Source organism: Bos javanicus, chromosome X (assembly GCF_032452875.1).
Source record: "Bos javanicus breed banteng chromosome X, ARS-OSU_banteng_1.0, whole genome shotgun sequence".
Taxonomy (NCBI): domain Eukaryota; kingdom Metazoa; phylum Chordata; class Mammalia; order Artiodactyla; family Bovidae; genus Bos; species Bos javanicus.
This window is the reverse complement of record NC_083897.1, coordinates 35136850-35156938: the sequence shown is the minus strand read 5'-3', so window position 1 is coordinate 35156938 and position 20089 is coordinate 35136850. Positions and strand designations below refer to the sequence as shown.

Sequence of the window (20089 nt, the reverse complement as noted above, 5' to 3'; positions counted from 1 at the left end):
AAGTGAATCATGAGCTTCTAGATGAGAAAGACAAAGTCCAAGGATGCTTGAGAGAGACTTGAGATGTTCCCTGTGAAAGGGGTTAGTGATTCCCACCCCCCACCTCTAGGGGCTTCTCACTTCCTCTGGAGGTCACCAGGAGCCAAGTCTCTGAAAAGACAGGGGCAGTCAATCTGGGAAAGGGGGTTTCCAAGCTCCGTCCCCCCTCCTCCAGGTGCTCCCTCTCACACCCAGGCCCCGGCGCTAAACTGGGAGCCAAATTGCCATCAGTTTCCTTTGGGTTCAGAAAAAGTCCTCCAGTGGATGCCTTGGACTGGTCCTTTGGTGGTGGGTCCGCCTCCACCCCAAATACTTGGGGAAATGGCCCACGGAGTAACTAACTCAGATCAGAGTTTCCTGGGGAGACTCTCAAGTCTCTTCTTTTTCCCCCTGTGCCAAGGAAGGTGCTAAATTACCCAGGTTCCTTTGGACGCCCAGGAATGCGCTCTGAAGGGCTGGAAGGTGTGGAGTGAGGGTGGGGGGAAATCTCAGAGGCCAGGGGACTTGGGAAAGTGATGAGGTGCAACAGGTTCTGGCGAGGGGCGCGGAAAGACAGGGGCTGGAAACCACAGTGCGATCCCATGGCGCACCAGCGGGCTGGCAGGGGCGGGGGTCGCAGCACCCGCATCTTGCCCCTGCCGGGCCCAGCCTGCAGTCTTTCTCCCAGCAGCAGCGTCGGCCCGCCGGTTTCCCCGCCTGGGGCCCGCGCACCGCCTGCTCGCCTCCTCCTCCCTCCCCCACGTCCCCCGCCCCTGGCTGTCTGGCAGCGCCGCAGCGGTTGCGGTGGGGGGCGGGGGGCCTTGGCGACCAGGCTTCTTCCTTGTCTCCCTCCTCCTCCCCGCGCCTGGCCGGAGCCACCCCTCCCTCTGCCGCAGCCGCGTACACGTCGTCGGAGATTTCCATCGGGGCTCAGGGGGAGGAGCCAGGATGGGGGGCGCGGGGCGGGGCGAGTGGGAGGAGTGAAAGTTGGAGCCCGACAAAACCCTCCACGCCGCGCTCAGTGCGGCCAGACCGCGCGCAGCGACCTCCGCACAGGTGGTCGCGCCGGTCCCCGCCGCTATGTCGACCAAAGTTCTCCTGATCCTCATGGGCACGCTGGTAATCCTTCCGTGGTGAGTCTCCAGCCCGGGACCCAGGAGTCCCCGCCCAGGCCCCACTCCCTCTCCCCGGGAATGAGGCCGGCTCCTGAGACCCCCGCACCCCGTGTTCCTCGAGCCCCACTCCCCGCCTGCCCCAGGCCCTCGCATGATCTACCCTGGTCCTGCATCCGCTCGACGCACGCGGCCAGCCTTCGCCCCGCTTCCCCTAGGATGGGAGCCCAGGGCCCCTAAAGGGGCGCCCAGGAAGGAAGACGGGACGCCTGTCACCTGGCCGCTCCCTTGCCCCGTCCCTTTACCCCCGGGGACCCCCCTTTCCAAACCACTGCAGCGGCCTGGGACCGATCGCGTCCTACCCCCACCCCCCACCCGCCCCCCAGCCTTCCCTGGGAAGAGGTGACCGGCCTGGGCAGGTTCGTGTCTCTGGGGACTGGGGGGATTTTGGGAACGTGGCGCCAGAGAGGTGTGCGGGCAGGGGGAAGAAACTGCGCTTAAAATGTTCGAGTGTTGGCTAGTGTGTTCTCTCGTTCGAAAAAAAATTTTTTTTTCTCCTTTCTGAGCGCCTAGTGAGTACCAGGCACCGTGCCAGACAACTCTGACTTTATTTGCTTCCCTTCCCGCCGCTCCTTTTGGTGCCAGTCCCAGGCAGGAGCCTTGGTTTAGTCCAAGAGTTCCCATCCCAGCTGTCCACTCCATCCCCCTCTACCGCCGGGTTCCCTCTTCCTCCCTAAAGCCCCCAGACGCCCTGCTGGGTCTTGGCTGACTGGAGCCAGGGGTCAAGAATGGTCATCTCCGAGGTCTGTGGTTTTGGATCCTGCATTTCAACCCCTCCCACTCTTCCAAAGATCAACAGCAGGTTTTCCCTGGAGCAGCCGGCTTCCCTCACACCTTCCTGGGGTCCTGGGACTTTGCAGGGGAAGGTTATCCCCTGCATCTCTGGCTTCTGAGAGTGAAAGAGGACTGCTTCACATTTTTTAGATGGTTTCCCATTCAGCTGCAACTGTCACAAGTTCCTAAGCTTCCTGATCTTTCTAGAAGCCTCCACCACTAGACTTGTCTTGCTTTTTGTTTTGGGGAGAGGTACTGGGGAGATGGCTTCTCTCCCCACCCCAGAATACTTCAGCTCATCAGGGGCAAGGCTGTGTAACTGGTTGCTGGCTCATTGGTGCCCTGGCGAGAAGGGGGGGCTGGCCTCATCAGGGGGCTTGGTAAATATTTCTGAATGCGTGCTAGGAATTTCCAGTCATCCACATCCCTCCAGATGTGAACTGGACTAGTTGGGAGAGATGACGTGGTGACTGGGGCAAAAGAGGGATATAGTCGTGCAGATGGGGGGAGGAGAGCAGAGAGGAAACCAACAAGGAAGAGGGGCTGTTGTGATGAAAACTACCCTTCCAGCCTAGGGGGGAGGACTGCAGTAACTCACTCTGTCAGTTCAGGCACTGTCCACATGGTAACCTGTGACGTCATTAAAAAGCTGGGGAGGTGGCAGTGGGGTGTGCTGGCACGGGCCATCTTGAACCACCTAGCTCGGGTCCAGGCTTAGCTTGAAACCACTTGTATGACACTGGGCACAGCTCCTTCCTCCATCTGGGCCTCAGTTTCTCCATCTGTAAGGTGAAAAAGAGGACTCATATGGGGGAAAAAAAGCAGTCCAGTGGCCCTTCTCATATTCTCTTCCCTTTACCCAGCCAGCTGCCTGAGCATCCTCTGTGGGGGAGGGGTTGCAGAAATTCAGCTCCATCTTGGACAATCGCATCAAGAGGGATGTGATGCCTGAAAAGCCCCATGGGAAGATCCCCACTAGTTTGTGCATGAGTGTTTTTCATGTTTTTATTATTTCTAGCTGTGAAAGTTGGCTTAATGGCGAGCTGAGGAAAGGTGTATACATTGTCAGCAACTTCTTAACCCCAAGATCCCAGGATGACGGGGCTTTTTGATTTGTTTGAAATTTTTTACTGGCAAAATCTATTTGTCAGATGACAGCAGCCTCAAGACCCTCTGATCTCATTTTCATGGCAGACATAGTCTTGGGCCAGAGAGGCTGTGGTGGTCTTTGGGCCTTTGCTTGTTTGTTTGTTTGCCTCTCGAAACTCAGGGGTTCTTCTGGTTGGCTGTGGACTTCTGGGAGGGGTCATGGCAGGCTCTGGCTAACAGTCCTGATCATGCCACGCTCCCAGTCAAGTCACACATTTTGCAGTCCCCTAGTTCTCCATCCCCCCGCCCCCCTCTCCCCTGCCCTACGGAGGCTGGCATGATCTATTCAGAGGACAGAGGGAAGAGCCTCAAGGAAAGAGGGCATCTCTGGATATGCTATTAGAAATGGAAATTGCTTTCCCCAAGCCCAGTTCTTGCCTTGCCCACAGTGGGAATTAGCCACCTCAGACATGAGAAATGGCATCAACTTGGCACATCTGGACGCCACTTAAGCAATTCTAAGAGTTTGAAATACTCCAAGAGCATGCATTGTGCTGCTCAAGTTGGCCTTCCCGTGGTCTGCAGTACAGAGGCCATACCCACATCTCCTGCCCTGTTAACCCCTTCTTTGAAGGAGCAAGTTGTCTAATTGATTTTGTAAACTATAAAATAATTTTGTAAGTGTAACTGAGATATAAGAGTGTAGAAATCAGGAGTGGATTTTCACAAAGGAATCATGCCCATTTAACCAGCACCTAGACCAGGAAACAGAAAGTTGCCTGCCCCCTCCCCCACCTCCACCAGCTTCACCACTCTACCCCCTCCAAGTACACCCTCTTCCCCAAAGAAAAACACTCTCCTGCCTTCCAACATCACAGGTTAATTTCAATGATGGCTTTTGAAAAAGCTTTTAATTATAAATTTTTTCAAAGACATAGAAAAGTACAGGGAACAGTAGAGTGAATCTCCATGTACCCATCACCAGCCTCATTAATTATCCGCTCATAGGCAGTCTTATTTTCTATGTATCCCACCCACTCTCTATTTCCAGCTTAAAATCTTTTAAAGCAAATCTCAGACATCATATCATTTCATATGCAATTATTTTAGTATGTATTTCTAATTGTAAGGACTTCAAAAACAGAATAAAATACCACTATTACACTAAAAATGTTTAGAATGTTTTCACGCTGAAGAAACTAACCAGTCAATATTCAAATCTCCCTTAATGTATCATAATTTTGTTGTTGTTGTTGTGTTGTGTTTGGTTTGTTTTGTTTTTTATGGTCTGCCCTTTAAAATCAGGGTTCATATAAGGTCCATATATTTGCAGATTTTATTAGCATTTTAATTTTTCAAAATGCTTTTTTAAAAAATTAGAACATATATGCAGAAAACTGCTCAAACCATAAGTGCACGGCTGACGAGTTGTCCAAAAATGATTCACACTGATATCAAAACACCCACATCAGGGACTGGAATGTGACCAGAACCTCAAGCTGCCTGGTGCCCCCTCCCTCACTGCCTCCCAGCAAAGGAAGCATGACTCTGATTTCTAACACCATATCTCCTGTGTTTTATACATTTGCAAGTGGCTTTTTTAAGTTTTTAAAATTTGTAAGTTTAATTCTTTGTGTAATATTTTGGCTGTGGCACTCAGGCTGGATTCCTGTTGACCATCTATTTCCTAAATGATAGTCTTTGTTTTCTCTCAGTTCTCAGAGCTTCCCCCATCCCTGGCCCCCAGCTCCAGTGTAGTAGAGTATCACTAAAGCAAAGACATGCAGTGTTCTGACCCTCTCTGGGAGAGAGTGCTCGGGCTTTCCTGAGCATTCCTCACAACCCTGGCCCTGTGCCTGCCCATTTGCTCCCAGGTGGCACTGGTCAGGCAGACTGGAGACCAAGACTAGTAACGGCAGCTGATTGGCTAGAGCTTATGCACCCACGTCCTCTTGCTTTTACCTTGAAAAATTATTTTAAAATCTCAAACTTGCTTTTGATATTGATTTTTGTTAAATAAAGAATGACCATTAAAGATGGATAGCATGGGAAGTTCCAATGGAGAGTACAAGTTTTAGAAGAAATTAACAAGAATAATCTGGCTCTTGATTTACTGTTACCAGGTACTCTTCAACTATGCTGTGGGTTGCCGACTTATTCACTCTGTCCCAGGAGGCACCAACTGGGCCCCCTCAGAGTGGAGGACAGGGGCTCACTTGTTTGTTTTTATGTTCTAGCATTGAAGGACCTCAAGTTGAATCAGAGGAGGGATCCTCTGGCAGTGATGATAAGGTCTATGGCCCTAAGCCCCAGCCTCCTGAAAAGGAACTCTCCTCTGAAGAAATAAAGCCCACTGCTGTTGGTACCCATAAGAAACTTGGCAAAATGCCAACAGCCACGGAAATCCTGGATGGCATCTTCCATAACTATGACTACAAACTGCGCCCTGGCATTGGAGGTGAGTAGCAGGACGTAAATCTCCCAGGCCCCAGAGGGTAGGAGGGTTGAGGGCCTAAGTGTGGAGAATGGGCCTGGGGTGTAGGTGGTGGTGCCTGCATGGGGGCAGGAACAGCTGTTGCTGACGTATCAAGTAAGAGATGTCAGTGCTGGTCTCAGCAATGCCATTGACTTTGGTCTAGACTTTTCTCTCACCCTCAGTTTTTCCAACTATAAAATGAGATGACGGGACTAGATGATTGACCTTTGAGGTATGTCCAATTCTTAACAGCCTATAAATTGGGCCTTTTCATGAGAGAAGAAAGAAAGAAATGGTATCAGATCTTGAAACCATGTAGTCCAATCCTTACCCCCTTTATTCACCACTGACCACACCCTCCCTTGCCCCACACTTCTGTTTGACACTTACCTCTGCCACTTCTGCTTACTTTACAGAGAGACCCACTGTGGTCACTGTCGAACTGTCTGTCAACACCCTTGGGCCTCTCTCTATCATGGACATGGTGAGTACTGAGGTTTGATTTATAGTATCTTCTAGCCTAGGGAGCTGACCCATGAGGCTTTTGAGTACTTGGTTCTTCTGTGTCTGTAACAAAAGAGGTTTTTTTTTCTTTTGGAGGGGGGGATTTTAATCCATAAGGACTTGAGAAGGAGACTGAAAGTGGTAAGTCCTTGCTGCCTGAAGAGGACCTTCGGAATCCTGACTGTATCTTTCAGTATTTCATTCAAAATAAAAATAATAAAGCAACTTTAAACAACACAGTGGAATGGTTCTTTTATTCTGATAATGATTTTTATGGACTTAATCTTGTTGTCACCAACTGTTGCTCTAGGACTACTTCTCTAATTCTTCCCTAGTTTCTTATCTCCTTTTGTACTCCCCAGTTAGCCTCCATGAGCTCCTACTTGATATACACAAAATGCAAGGTTTCTGCCTGCCCCAGGCAACCTACTAACCCAGCCTCCTGCATGACATGCCTCTTGTAGTCCCAGCCCTGCTTAAAGCATGAAATTCAACCCCACACTCTAGCAGCCAAGGCTCTCCATGTCTGCAGCCAACCCAGGGCTCTAGTTTTATTTATTTTTTTTTTCACTCCTTTAGAGATCATGTGCCCTAGTCACACTAGCGTATGGTGTTCCCAGGCTATCTTGTGCTTCTGAACCTTTGTTCAAGTGACTTCCACTTTGGGATGGCATTTTTCCAATTTTTCACCGTATCCTTCAAGATTTAACTCTAATGACATCTCTTTCACGGCATCTTCCCTGACTTCTACAGCTATTAGTTGCTCCCTTTTTTACTCACACCACACTCCTTTCTCTGACTCTCAGACCTTTCTAGCGTATATCACAGTTGTTTACCTGAACTTCTCTACATCATTGTATTGTAATTATGTACTCTGTGTCTGCCTTGCTCTCTCAACTATGGGTTCCTTGATGTCAAGAACCCAGTATATGTTAGCTGAGCAAATGAATTATAAAAGATGTTCTGCAAATGTCACTTTCATCTGTGGAGCCTGATAATGAGGAAGACTGGAGTAACCAACTCCATCACTGCCATAACCTCAGCCTAGCCCAGGGCAGACAGTTTTAGCATACACCTTGGTACCCAACAAGCACCATGTGACTGGGTGAGCTAAGCGTCTAGGCTCTGAGATAGTACTTGCAGATACACACTCAAAGGTAAGTAAACATTCATGGAAGCTCAAGGTGTTTACATAGGTTAAGTGCAAGAGTGGGGTTCCCCACTGTGATGCTTTGTTTGACTGCCTTATTCTTGGGGCACAATGTACTTATGTATTGGCTATGCAAAAATTAGGACTTCCTTGGTGGCTCAGAAGGTAAAGCGTCTGCCTGCAATATGGGAGACCCAGGTTCAATCCCTGGGTCGGGAAGAACCTCTGGAGAAGGAAATGGCAACCCACTCCAGTACTCTTGCCTGGAGAATCCCATGGATGGAGGAGCGTGGTAGGCTGTAGTCCATGGGGTCTCAAAGAGTCAGACACAACTGAGCGACTTTACTCACTCACTCATGCAAAAATTAACCCCAAAGCATAGTATCTTAAAATGACAAATAATCATTAGGTCACAGCTCGTGTGGGTTAGGAATCCAGGCATGATTTAGCTGGATTCCCTGTTTCAGGGTCTCCCAAGGCTGCAGTTAAGGTGTCAGGTGGGACTGGGGTGTCATCTGAAGACTTGACTAAGGGAGGGTCCACTTGTAAGTTCTCATGTAGTTGTTGGCAGGGCTTAGTTCTCTGGCTACTGTCTCGAGGCTTTCCCCAGTCCTTGCCATGTGGGCCTCCCCACAGGGCAGCTCACGTGTGGCAGGTGGCTTCCCTCAGAGCAAACAAGAACATGAGAAAGAGTGCTCAAGATTGAAGCCACAAATTTGGGGGAAGTAAGAAGGAAGAAGAGAAATGTGAGAGCAGTCAGATCTTTTTTGAGTTTCTGTTGACATTTTAAAGCTTTTTTTCCCTCTTCCCTTGATGTCACATTTATTCTTTGCTGTCATCAATGTGCTTACCACTAAAATGAGTATGAATTTAGCAATTAGTTTGACTAAAATTGTTGATAAACCAAGAAATACTGGGTTTTGAGCCAGAGTTTGATGTCCTCTGGTCCCACCATCATAGCCACCATTTACTCTTAATAAGAAAGGCACCTTTCAGATAATTGGTGGGAGCATGGCAAAAGTGGCCTGAAGAGTAGTAGAAAATCTGTGGCTACCACTTCCTTGTTATGTGTGTAAGATGTAATTTGGGGAAATCTGTTTCTAACATCTGCAAGAGCCTTTGCTGTGTGCATACTCTTGTTGGCAGCACTGATTTCACAGGGAGGACTGCTACCTGACAAGCCTGAGTGAAAAGTGAAAGTGAAGTCACTCAGTCGTGTCCTACTCTTTGGGACCCCATGGACTGTAGCACACCAGGCTCCTCCCTCCATGGGATTCTCCAGGCAAGAGTGCTGGAGTGGGTTGCCATTTCCTTCTCCAGGGGATCTTCCCGACCCAGGGATCGAACCTGGGTCTCCCTCATTCCAGGCAGACGCTTTAACCTCTGAGCCACCAGGGAATGACAAGCCTGAGGGATACAGTTTAATGACCCAGCCCTCACCAAACCTGGCATGTAGCACAGAACTGGTCCAAAGAGGAGCCAATAACTTGATTTTCTTTGGCTGGTAACATCTTGCTTTAGCCTGGGCCAAGTGCCTTTAGAAGATTCCGAACACTCATGTGGTATTAAATTTACCAGAGAAGTCTGGCCATCTGCATAGTTCCCCATAGTTCTTTAAAGCTGTTGTAGGTCCCAGTCCTTGTACATGCCTGTTTTTCTCTGGTGATACTGTAGAGTGTGGTGCTTGGTGAGGAGGAGTTCCAATACCCTTCAGTCATAAATCAGAGCTTGTGGAGAGCACAGGATTTGTCCTCAGGGAGAGAAAACAAGTCCCCTTGTCAGACTGGGGAAAATTGAACCGTTAGTTATCAGTTGGTGTGTCCTGAACTTACAGTTGGAATCCGGTTAAATGGAAATGAAATGCTTATTTGAAACCCGAGAGTGTAGCACAGGAGCAAGTGTGCACCATAGTGGGGAGGCTTCTTCTGGTTACTCAGCAGTTCTGTAGGCCGGTTTGGAGCTGCCAGCCACTCAAGAGAGCAGAGCCACCCTGAAGGCACTCGTGAGGGCTGGTGTGGCTTGGCAGGGCAGGGCTGGGGGCTCTGCATGTGAATGGTAGTCAGGCTTTTTGCTGTGTGATTCTCCGTACTCCTCCAGGGAACATTCTCAGTCTTGGGGGGCTGGCTCCCTGTAATTGGGCAGTGGCTCTCACCACCTTGTGTCCTGAGTAGCAAAGGCAAGCAGAGATGGCCTTGACCACTGCTCCCCAAACTCGAGGGCTCTACAGGCCTCCTCGTTGTGGGTTTCTGGTTGGTGGTGTTCATTATTTGATGCAGAAAACTCACAGGAAAGGCTTAGGGGTCCTGCAGAGGAAAACTGGATCTTGACCCCCAAAGGGATTCTTGGAACAAGTGGAGTAAGCCCTGGAGGGTAAGGCAGGTGGAGGTGGTCCCAGGGCAGGGCCATGGCAATGGTGCTCTGAGCATCAGAGCCAGTATGTTCCCATTAACTATTTGATTTCGAACAGACTCCTTTCTCTCTGACCTCTAAAGTAAAGGAGATTGAACTAGCCCTAAAGGTTGTACCTTGGCCTTGTTCTGGTACTTGCTGTTCAAGCTACTTGCAGTTCTGTTAGAATCTGTTTTTTTTTTTTTTTTCTCCTTTCAATACCAGTGGTGCAGATCTCTAGCTTCTCCTACTTCTTCCTCTTAAACCTTCTTTTTGATATTTAACAATTTATGTGATAGACCATATCTAGAGACCAAATACTTATGGGTTAATTAACATCTGTGCTCCCCAAATAAAAGGTGAAAGGGGCAACTTTATTGTATGCAATCAAAGGTGCATATGTTTGTAAATGTTTAGAATGATTTTGACCTGACATCTTTGATTTGCTATGGAAATGTGGGAGCCCAGATGGTGTTAGCCTGACTGGAGTAGCATCATAGTCCTACAAGGGAGTATTGACGTGATGAGCCCAGCCTTTACAATTAAGCCACCATTGTCTGTCTGTTTCTGGGTTAAATATGTCTTCCCAGATTGCTGTTCATTTGGGATTTTTTTTTTCTTTCTGGAATACATGGAAATAGAGAATGTCCTTCAGCCAAACCCATGCTGTTTTCCTCTGTGCAAACCTAAGTGGGCTCCTGTCTACTAGATAGGTCCATCACGAGATGGCAAGGGGATGTTCTTTGTCTGCTGCTGCTGCTGCTGCTAAGTCGCTTCAGTCGTGTCCGACTCTGCGAGACCCCATAGACGGCAGCCCACCAGGCTGCCCCATCCCTGGGATTCTCCAGGCAAGAACACTGGAGTGGGTTGCCATTTCCTCCTCCAATGCATGAAAGTGAAAAGTGAAAGTGAAGTCGCTCAGTCGTGTCCGACTCTTAGTGACCCCATGGACTGCAGCCTACCAGGCTCCTCTGTCCATGGGATTTTCCAGGCAAGAGTACTGGAGTGGGGTGCCATTGCTTTCTCCCGTTCTTTGTCTGCACAGCCCCAAATGTGTGCTTTTCTATCCTTGCCACCAGGAATACACCATTGACATCACCTTCTGCCAGACTTGGTATGATGAACGCCTTCGTTTCAATGGCAGCTTTGAGAGCTTTGTTCTGAGTGGCAACTTGGTGAGCCTGCTGTGGGTCCCAGACACCTTTTTTAGGAATTCTAAGAGGACCTATGAGCACTCAATCACCATGCCCAACCAGATGGTCCGCATCCACAAGGATGGCAAGGTGTTGTACACCATCAGGTATGTCAAGCTTCTAGAGTCTTGCCTCCTGCAACTCTTCTTCCCCCTCTGAGAATTTTTGCCAAAGAAACACGGACTGAGGTTTCATCCTGAATGATACTTCTAAGGGCACCCCCCCCAGCTTTCCCAAACCATGAGCTCAATCCTTTGGTGTATAGACATACATACTAAAGCCTCAGAATAAGAAGATATTGCTTAAGGCCACAGCCTGACTTTGTGGCATAGCTGGGACTGATATCTGGGTGATATGGGGCCGGGGAGGTGGTAAAGAGTGGGAGAGTGTTGGCAGGTCCTTGAAGCTGGGATGGGCAAGAAACACAAGCCCATCTAAGCTAGTCCATACATTTCTCTGATGATGGAGGCCAGAGTAGCCAGATACATCCAAGCTGTTCTTCCACTCTTTTTGTCTCTCCTTTGAGCTCTTAATCTCAAATCCCACCATTGCCACTCATTGGCGGTGGTCCCCAGGCCCAAGCTGGGTGGATACCTAAGTATTCAGGGCCAGCCTAATGAGGCTCCTTTCTCCCTTCCAGGATGACCATTGAGGCTGGATGCTCACTCCACATGCTCAAATTTCCAATGGACTCTCACTCTTGCCCTCTGTCTTTCTCTAGCTGTGAGTACATTCTTAGGTTTCTGGGACCCCAGAGTCATCACACTGGGCCCCTTCTTTTTCTCATCCTTGCCCCTTACATTTTTCTGCCTTTGTTTTTCCCTTAAGATGGTACCAAGATTGCCCAGGGCCTCCCAGTCCATCCTCATCTTTCCTGCTGACAATGCTGTGTTGCTTAACCTGGGCTTCGTGTTGGCTTCCTCCTTCTCCTTTCCACCCCATTTCAAATCAGTCACCTCTAAAGTGTATCTCAAGTATGTCTGCTCTCCATCTTCACTGTCACTACTACCTTGGTTTAGATCTTTGTCATCTTCCACTTGGACTTTGAAACATCTTCACTTTGAAGCTGACCATGTCTAACATTAAATACACGGTCTCCTCCCAACCTCTACCCTCAAAACAAATGCATTGCTTCTGTGTTCCCATATGTCTCATTGAAAGGCACCATCAAACACTCAGTTTTCCAAGCCAAGAACTTTGATGCTTCTTTCTTCTTTACCTCCTACATCTATCCAATCACCACATCCTGTTGATGTTCCCTCCAGAATCTCTATTGATTTTATTTCTCTGCATTCTCTCTGCCACAGCTTTGGCTCCTGCCTTTGTTCATTTTACTGTGCCTGAGTTACTGCACTGGGCTCCCATAACTGATCTCCCTGTCAACAGGCCATCCTCATATAAGAGCTAGAGTGACCTATCTAGACTAGGTTACTCCTTAGTTTCAAATTCTTCCTGAACTCTCAAATCAATTCCAAATTGCTTAAAGTAGCACTCAAGGCCCTTCATGAACTGGCCCCTGCTATCCACTCCTACATACCTCATCCATCTTCTGTGAGCCGGCCATCCTGAACTTTTAATGTTTCCATAATACATCTGGCATTTTCACCTTTCTGTGCATAGAACACACTCCTCACCCTTTCAGCCTCATCCGTACAGAGAATATTTATACTGGATTTTAAGACTTACTGAGCATGTCACCCACTCTATAGAATAGTCTTTTCTGGGTGTGTCCCCAACTGATCTTTCCCTCCTTTGTTTCCCCACTGTCCCACGGGCAGAGGTTTCTCAGAGGAATTCCAACAATTACAGATGTGTACTCACTGTCTTATTCAATAAAATGTGAATGCTTGAAGGCAGGGCTCCTGCCTTGCTCACCTCTGTGTGTCTAGCACAGAGCATGGTACTGAGGAATGCTCAGTAAATGCACTTACTGGATGGACTTCAACAATGAGGTAAGAGAGGTAAGGCCCCACAGCTGGTGCAGCCAGAGTCAGGACTCCAGGGCATTGCTCAGACACCATGACATTGGAGGCCTCAGCTCAGCTTCCCAGTCTCACATGACTCGTCTTCCCACATTGCCTTACAGTTTCCTATCCTGAGAATGACCTAATCTACAAGTGGGAAAATTTCGTGCTTAAAATCAATGAGAGTAATTCCTGGAAGCTCTTCCAGTTTGACTTTACGGGAGTGAGCAACACGACTGAAACTGTCACAACCCTGGCTGGTAAGTGCACCTTTGAGCCAGGGCTAGCCAGAGGCCCAGGAGGGTGGTAAGGATGGCTGAAGGTAGCCATCCATTCGTCCAAATGCTATGTACTCATTCCATGACAATATTGTAGACCATGGCTCCTGTCTTATAAATGCTAAGCACTTACAACTGTTTGCAGAGGAAACTGAGACTTTGTAACTATATCTCAGTCTCATCTGCAAAGAAGTAAGTGCTTTGCCAAGCCCCGGAGAGGGTAGGTGAGTAGATAAAGTTTTGTTGCTGTCAGAATTTGCAACTAGCCTTGTCATGCAGACCTTTTGGTTTCCAGAGCTTTGTTACAACTGACCTACTTGGACACTTGGGGAAATGGAGGTCATGTGAGTTTTCCATACTCAGAACAATCCAAGTGGTTCCAGTTGAGTGGGATGCAGTCTGTCCTGATGGGAGGTTGGAGGCTGGAGTTCTGTCATCAGCTATGTGAGGGCTGGGATAATCTGGAAGAGGTTTCAGCAGCTACAATACCTGCCGTATCAACATTTATTTTAAAGGAGCAGCCCTGACACGCACAGATTCCCGTCAAAGGCTTCGTGGTGGATTCAACTTGGATGGTGATCATTGGTTTTCTGACCTTGTCCCTCACAAGGACTAAAGGGGAGGGTCCTGGGTCTATTATACTTTAGCTCCCAATTAGGTGTGAGTGTCTTTGCTTGTGTTCCTAGGTGATCTGAATGAGGAGGAGCCAAGGGGCCTCCCTGGGGCTGCTCTGGGAGCAGCCTTTTCACACACACTGACCAGTCAGGGCAGTGGCGGCTCTGCCCTCACCGTTTCCAGCCTGCGGATGGAACCAGTCACCCAGCCAGCCATTTGCCATGGAAGATGTCTTGCTTGGCTTCCATGTGGCTAGGCAGAAAATCTGCTTTTGCTTTACTCGTTGAGTTGGTCCCTGGGTGAGGAATAGCCTATGCTCATCTCGCTAGAGCTTTGCTTGCACAGTACTAGGCAGGGGTAGAACGCTGCTTTACAAGTGCTTTCCTTTTTCTTGGGGGCTCTGGGTAAGCTATTTTACTCCCTTTGACTTGGGACCCTTGCTCTTCTGCCGGCTGACCATTGGCATGCCTCTTACCTTTCTGCACCTTGGTTTCCCCAGACAGGTGGGGACCCATCATCAAAAGCGGCAGGAGACAAGGCCCATGGGCTTTCAAGTCACTAGTGGTTCCGTTTAGTAGATGGTTGTACATTGTTTCAAAATGGTACCCTAGTGACTACAAAGCCCCAGTGGCAGCATCATCACCAATGACAATAGGTAAGCACCCTGCCCTCCTTGGAAGAGAGGAGAGTTCTTGAGAGAAAGGAGAAGGCCTCCTTTATCTTCTGCAAGAGATGAGCTGATCTTGAATCATAGTTTCTTCAGTATCATAATTATCTTTGGAACTTTCAGATAAACATAGTTATCTTTCAGTCGGTCCCTGGGCAGTTCTCTCTGTCTGGAATAGACTTAGGTCCTAAGCCCCTAAGGGTTCAGAATGCAGTGCTAGCTTGGTACCCTGGCCACCTTGGGCCTTCAACCAGAGAACCTCTGCTTCAGGAGCCTTACCCCCAGTGAGTGAGGCATCTTTCACTGCTGGCTGTTGAGCCTTTGATACAGAATTCACCCATGATTAGGATTTTGCTTTCTTGCAAGGGAGTTTCTTCCTTCGTGAGACAACTCTGTTCATCAGAAAAACCTCTGTGTTCATCTGAAATTGAAATCTCTGGAACTTTCACCCGTTAGACTTAGCTCTTTTTCCCTAGAACTACTGAGCTTCCAGTAAGTCTAGTCAGTCTTCCACAGGGTCAAGATCAAAGAGCCAGTATTATAGTTCCAACCCTGGATCATATTCTTTTATAGACTATACAGCTATAGTTCTTTTCCCTCCCCTTTGTTCTTCAAAGCTTTGGCTCCACTCATCCTTCTAGTCTCAGTCCCCTGGACACGGTCTTTTTCATTGTGTTCCTCTGACAGTGCAGTGACCAACTGTGCTCTGGCTGAGGCAGATAAGAGCAGAAAGCATCTTTAGCTTTTCTCCCCCTCTGGCTCCTCAGCCCCAGATATCTTTTTTCCCTTACCCATGCTCCTCCATTCCTCAGAAATAAGAAAGTGTGTGTTAGTACCTTCACTTGGCCTTAAAGGATAAGTTCCCATCTGTTGAAAAGTAGAGAAGGTTCTTCTTATTGGTGAAATAGACAAAATAAAAATAGAAAAAGCCAATAGGATAATCAATCTTATTGCAACAAGAATATATAAACTCAGCAAAGTTTTGTGCAGAGTGGCTATAGCTGAGTAGGGCCATTTTAATTGCAGTTGAGACCCCAGGAGAAGGAGCTAGAATCTCAATAAATAACATTCTGGCTAGTAGGCAAGGATGAGTGGTCCCTGCAGCAGCCCCGGAGGAGGACTTCTATCCGCAAAGCTACTATTCTGGACACAGGTATTCAACTGGCCCCAGGCAACTCCCTGGCCTTTTCCAGAAGATTCTGAGAAGTCTTGCCCCTTGAGTGTCAGTGCTGCCAAGGTGAGTAGGAAAGGCTGGTCTTCCCATTCAGTCCCAACATACCCAGACTTGCTGGGCAGGTGATCTATTTTCTAAAATAGGAAGACACATGGACAGGTTAGTGTTCTGGTCTGTTGTACAGAACTGTTGCTGGGCGGCACCAAGAGTTGCTGTGCATCTGCTGGGTTCTAGGCTGTGCTGGGCTGGGCTGGGCAAGAATGTAGCAATGGGGCTCAGATGAGACCTGCCCTGAAGGGGTTTAAAAACCCACCTAATAAGGCCAGCGAATTCTACAGCATCACTGAGGTGGAGAGTTGGAGCTTAGTTTCACTGAGGAGCCAGAATTTGAACTATTGTAAACCCAACATGATGTTGAGAGTAAAAAGAGATATTCTGGCCTCAGAAAGACCTCCAGAATCCCCAGGGGTCATGATAAGCATGCAGAGTGTTTGGGCATGTCAGAGTATAAGGCAGCATGAAGGGTCCAACAGAAGATGCCAAGTGGAGATAGAGGCTGTCCTCAGGTCCTGCACAAGCCATCACTGCCTAGGCTGAGAGCCAACATCAAGGACACGATACCCAATGAATGCGAAAACCTCAGTCAGCCTTGTGGATGTATGTTCTGCAGACCTGACATCTAGAGGACTGACTGAAATTTTCACTTTCAGCTAATTCTTCTATTTTCTTGAAACACTCATTTTGGGCTAGGGTAATAGACTAAGAACAGGAGTCCAGGGTTTGGATATTGGTATAAATATCCACACGCTATCTCAAGGAAGCTGAGTACATAGGGTTAGTTTAGAGTAAGGTGTGGACGTGGAGGCCTCAGTCAGCCACCTGGACATTAGCCATATGGTTCTGATATCTAGAGGGCTAACTGATTTTATTGCTTTCACTTGACTATTCTGCTCCCTATCCTAAAAAGATGGATACGGGGTGTGTGACAGTGAACTGAGAGAGAACTAATGAAGGTTCTAGCCCTGGCTTGACTCTTAACTGACCATGGACCTGGCAGTGAGTCTCCTCTTGGGCTTCCTCTATGTCTCTGTGTGTGGCATTGCCTTAATGTGCCTCTGTCCAAGGACCGTGGTGGGCATCCCATGAGCCCCTATTGGGCCCTTAGTATGCATGTCTTTCTGCATGTGGGACACCCTCGTGGCAGTGCTGTAGTGAGGAAGTATTTTTTAAATATCTTCCAGGTGATTTCATAGTCATGACACTTTACTTCAACGTGAGCAGGCGGTTTGGCTTTGTGGCCTTTCATAACTATGTTCCTTCCTCTGTGACCACAATGGTCTCCTGGATTTCCTTTTGGATCAAGAAAGAGTCTGCTCCAGCCAGGACTTCTCTAGGTAAGTGGGTGAGGTAGGCATCTCCTTGGGCACAGAATTGCCTTCTCTGGGGGCCTTTCCAAAGTGTAATATATAAGCTAGTGGTGCCGTCCACCTCCACTCGTCTCCTTTCACAGGGATCACCTCTGTACTCACCATGACCACTTTGGGCACCTTCTCGCGGAAGAATTTCCCACGTGTGTCCTATATCACAGCCTTGGATTTCTACATCGCCATCTGCTTCGTCTTCTGCTTCTGTGCTCTGATGGAGTTTGCTGTGCTCAACTTCCTGACCTACAACCGGACGGCGCCTCGTGGTTCTCCCATACTTCGCCATGTATGAGCTGGTATGGGAGTGGTGGCAAGGCTTTGGAGGATGGAGGCATGCAAGTAGGGCACTGGTACTCATGACACGTGGGTGGCCAGCTCACCAAGTAATGAGGGGTAACCTGGGGCTCTGGGGGGCATTGGGTAAATTTTCTGGTGTGATGGTGGAAATTCTGGAGTGGGGGGTGCAGGAAAAGAAACAGGGTGCCAAGCACTGAATCCTCAGGAATCCTTGAGACAGCACCTAGGCTTTGTTCATCTTCCCTTGACTCGTTCTGACTTCTTTGCTCATTCCTTTCAGCCTCGTGCCACGATCCGTGTCCGCATCCCTGTCGTTGAGCATCCGGAAGCTTTTGTGTGCGACATTGAGGACTCTGAGGAGGAGGAGTTGGGGGAGAGTGAGGAAGATGAAGGCCCATCCTGCCCAGCCCGGCAGGCCGCCAGGCCAAGCCGCCTCCAGCGCTCTGCTGGCTGCAGCAGGTGGTGCGATAAGTACTGCTGCATGGTCCCCACTTGTGACGCCAGCAGCTGGCAGCAGGGCCGCCTCTTCATCCATGTCTACCGCTTGGATAACTACTCGCGAGTGATTTTCCCGGTCACCTTCTTCTTCTTCAATGTGATCTATTGGCTTGTTTGCCTTAACCTGTAGGTGCCAGCTGGTACCCTGTGGGGCAGCCTCCCCAGTTCCCCAGGAGGTCCCACAGCCTTTGCTAAGGGAGTTGGAGGAAAGCAGCAACCAGAGAATGTCTTTCCTTCCCCTTCCCCAGCCAGCAGCTGGCAGGGCATCGCTCCTTGCCAGTCGCACCCCACCTGGCCCATTCACCAAATCTCCTTAGCGGTCCATCTCAAGTAGAACGGCCCCATCTCTGTTCTTCCTGGGGCATGTATGACGCTCAGGCTTTGAAACATAGACTCAGCAACCAGCTCCCTAAGATGGTGTCCATATGTGAGCGGATTAGCCATCTCCCCAAAGGGCTAACACCCACTGCCTTTTCCCAGAAACCCAGCACTGCCTTTGTGGTGCTCTGGGCCCAGCTCTGGCCTCAGCCTCAAAGTGCATATACCAGCTGCTTGCCTGATCCTGGCACCTCCTAACAATGTTGGGCAGCAGTGTAACAGGGGGAGGGGATCTCCATCCTAGGTCCAATGATTATATTCTTGACTCTTGTCTCCCTGCCCTCCCTTCCCCTGCAGATAGATGGGCACTGGCATGATTCCTTTAGGAGGAGGGGAGCCAGCAAGTGAGGACAGTACCCCTCCCTCTGCTGCTGTGATACCTCCCTCTCTCCTCCCTGCGGGCCTTCATTACTCATCTGCACCACCAGTTCAATGCCTTGCATCCAGTGGGTGTCTATTTTCGTGTGTGATGATAGTAATGACCCCCTGCTTTGTATGCCCCTTTCGTCCTCCCACTTGACCCCTGTGACTTTTCTGTGACTTCCCCAGTGACTTTCCCAGCCCCAACCCAGGTGCTAGGCCATGGTGACTTCCTGGGGCCAAGAAACTAAGGGAATTCTGCTCTCTGCAGCAGACATTACCCGCATTGATTGGTGCCCAGCTGAGGCACAGCATAGGAGTTCTGCCACTTCCTTGGCCCGTGGACCTGTGAGCTGGTCCACTCCTATTTCTGGGGCACTCTGACAATCACAATCAATCAATTGAATTCCCTTAAATTTGTACAGCACTTTACCTTTTGCAAAAGCACTTTTGACAAATTATTTCTATTTTGAGCCTCATAGCCCAGTGATATATTCAGGGCAGGATTCTTATCCCCATTTTGCAGATGAGAACCCTGAGGCACAGATTTCTATGGGACTGTGGATCTCACTGGAAACTACCCAGGAGCCCACTGTCACGTGACAGGGCTAGGCAGCTCTTTCCACCATGATTTGATTCTATAGCCTCTGCTGACACCCCAGTGGCAGGGCCCAGAGTGGCAGCCTCTTTTCAGCATTGGCCTGCTCAATTCCTGGGCCCCAGGTGCTCAGACTGCCCCAAAGATCTAATCTCTCCTGGCTCTAGTAACCCAGTGAGGTGAATTTGGACACGCCCCAATGCTTGTATATGCTGAATGAAATCTGTGTCTGTATTTTATTGTGGGGGGGGTGGGTAGGGTAGGGCTCCATCTGCTTTTTGTCACCATCAACTGTAAAGGGGGAATATATCAATAAATATATCAGCAAAGCATAAAATTGTCATGGCTGGTTTCTTGGGTGTTCAAGTTTGTTCTCTGCTGAGGTTTTATTTTTTTTAATTTTACTTATTTTTGGCATCACTGGGTCTTTGTTGTTGTGCATGGGCTTTCTCTAGTTGTGGAAAGCAGGGGCTACTTTCTTGTTGGGGTGTGAAGGCTTCTCATTGAGGTAGCTTCTCTTGCTGTGGAGCTGTGGAGCACGGGCTCTAGGGGGTGGGTTTCAGTAGTTACAGCTCACCGGCCCTAGAGTATGGGCTCAGTAGTTGTGGTGCACAGGCTTAGTTGCCCTGTGGCATGTGGAATCTTCCTGGGCCAGGGATCAAACTTGCGTCCCCTGAATTGGCAGGTGGATTTTTAACCACTGGACCACCAGGGAAGCCTTCTGCTGAGGTTTTAAATCTTAACGCAGTGACTCAAGTCTTTGTTATACTCCCCCATCCATGACTCCTAGACCTACCATGCACTTGCCATGTACTTTTCTCTCAGTGGAGAACTTAAGGGAAGATACTGACCAAGTGGGCGCCCCCCCTTTACTGATTCCCTTACTTACTCCTATACCTCTTCTCCCCTCCATGTTTCTTTTGCTTTGCCCATCATTCTAGCTTCATCTAGTTAGCTTTCTAAAGATCATCAGACTCAGAACACTCCCTATTTAAAGATGGGGATGCTGAGGCAACTATCACACAACCAGTCAATAGTGGAGTGGGACAAAGTCAATTCCCTGTCTTGGCTT

General features: G+C 48.9%; 1 protein-coding gene across 1 annotated transcript; it reads left to right on the top strand.

The window, feature by feature from the left end:
* Positions 1–953: 953 nt before the first annotated feature.
* On the top strand, positions 954–19354 carry GABRE (gamma-aminobutyric acid type A receptor subunit epsilon). Its single transcript, XM_061408855.1, has 9 exons — positions 954–1151; positions 5291–5511; positions 5946–6013; positions 10651–10871; positions 11405–11487; positions 12851–12988; positions 16704–16856; positions 16973–17172; positions 17464–19354. Exons 1-9 carry the CDS (start codon positions 1099–1101, stop codon positions 17809–17811), a joined length of 1485 nt encoding a protein of 494 aa, XP_061264839.1. The 5' UTR covers positions 954–1098; the 3' UTR covers positions 17812–19354.
* Positions 19355–20089: the final 735 nt, after the last annotated feature.

What these genes read in the sequence shown, in the direction of transcription:
- GABRE (XM_061408855.1), top strand. Translation starts at nt 1,099, where the DNA reads ATGTCGACCAAAGTTCTCCTGATCCTCATGGGCACGCTGGTAATCCTT. An exon ending in ACTGCGCCCTGGCATTGGAG is followed by an intron (nt 5,512 to 5,945) that starts GTGAGTAGCAGG and finishes CTTACTTTACAG; the next exon opens with AGAGACCCACTGTGGTCACT. An exon ending in CTCTCTCTATCATGGACATG is followed by an intron (nt 6,014 to 10,650) that starts GTGAGTACTGAG and finishes CCTTGCCACCAG; the next exon opens with GAATACACCATTGACATCAC.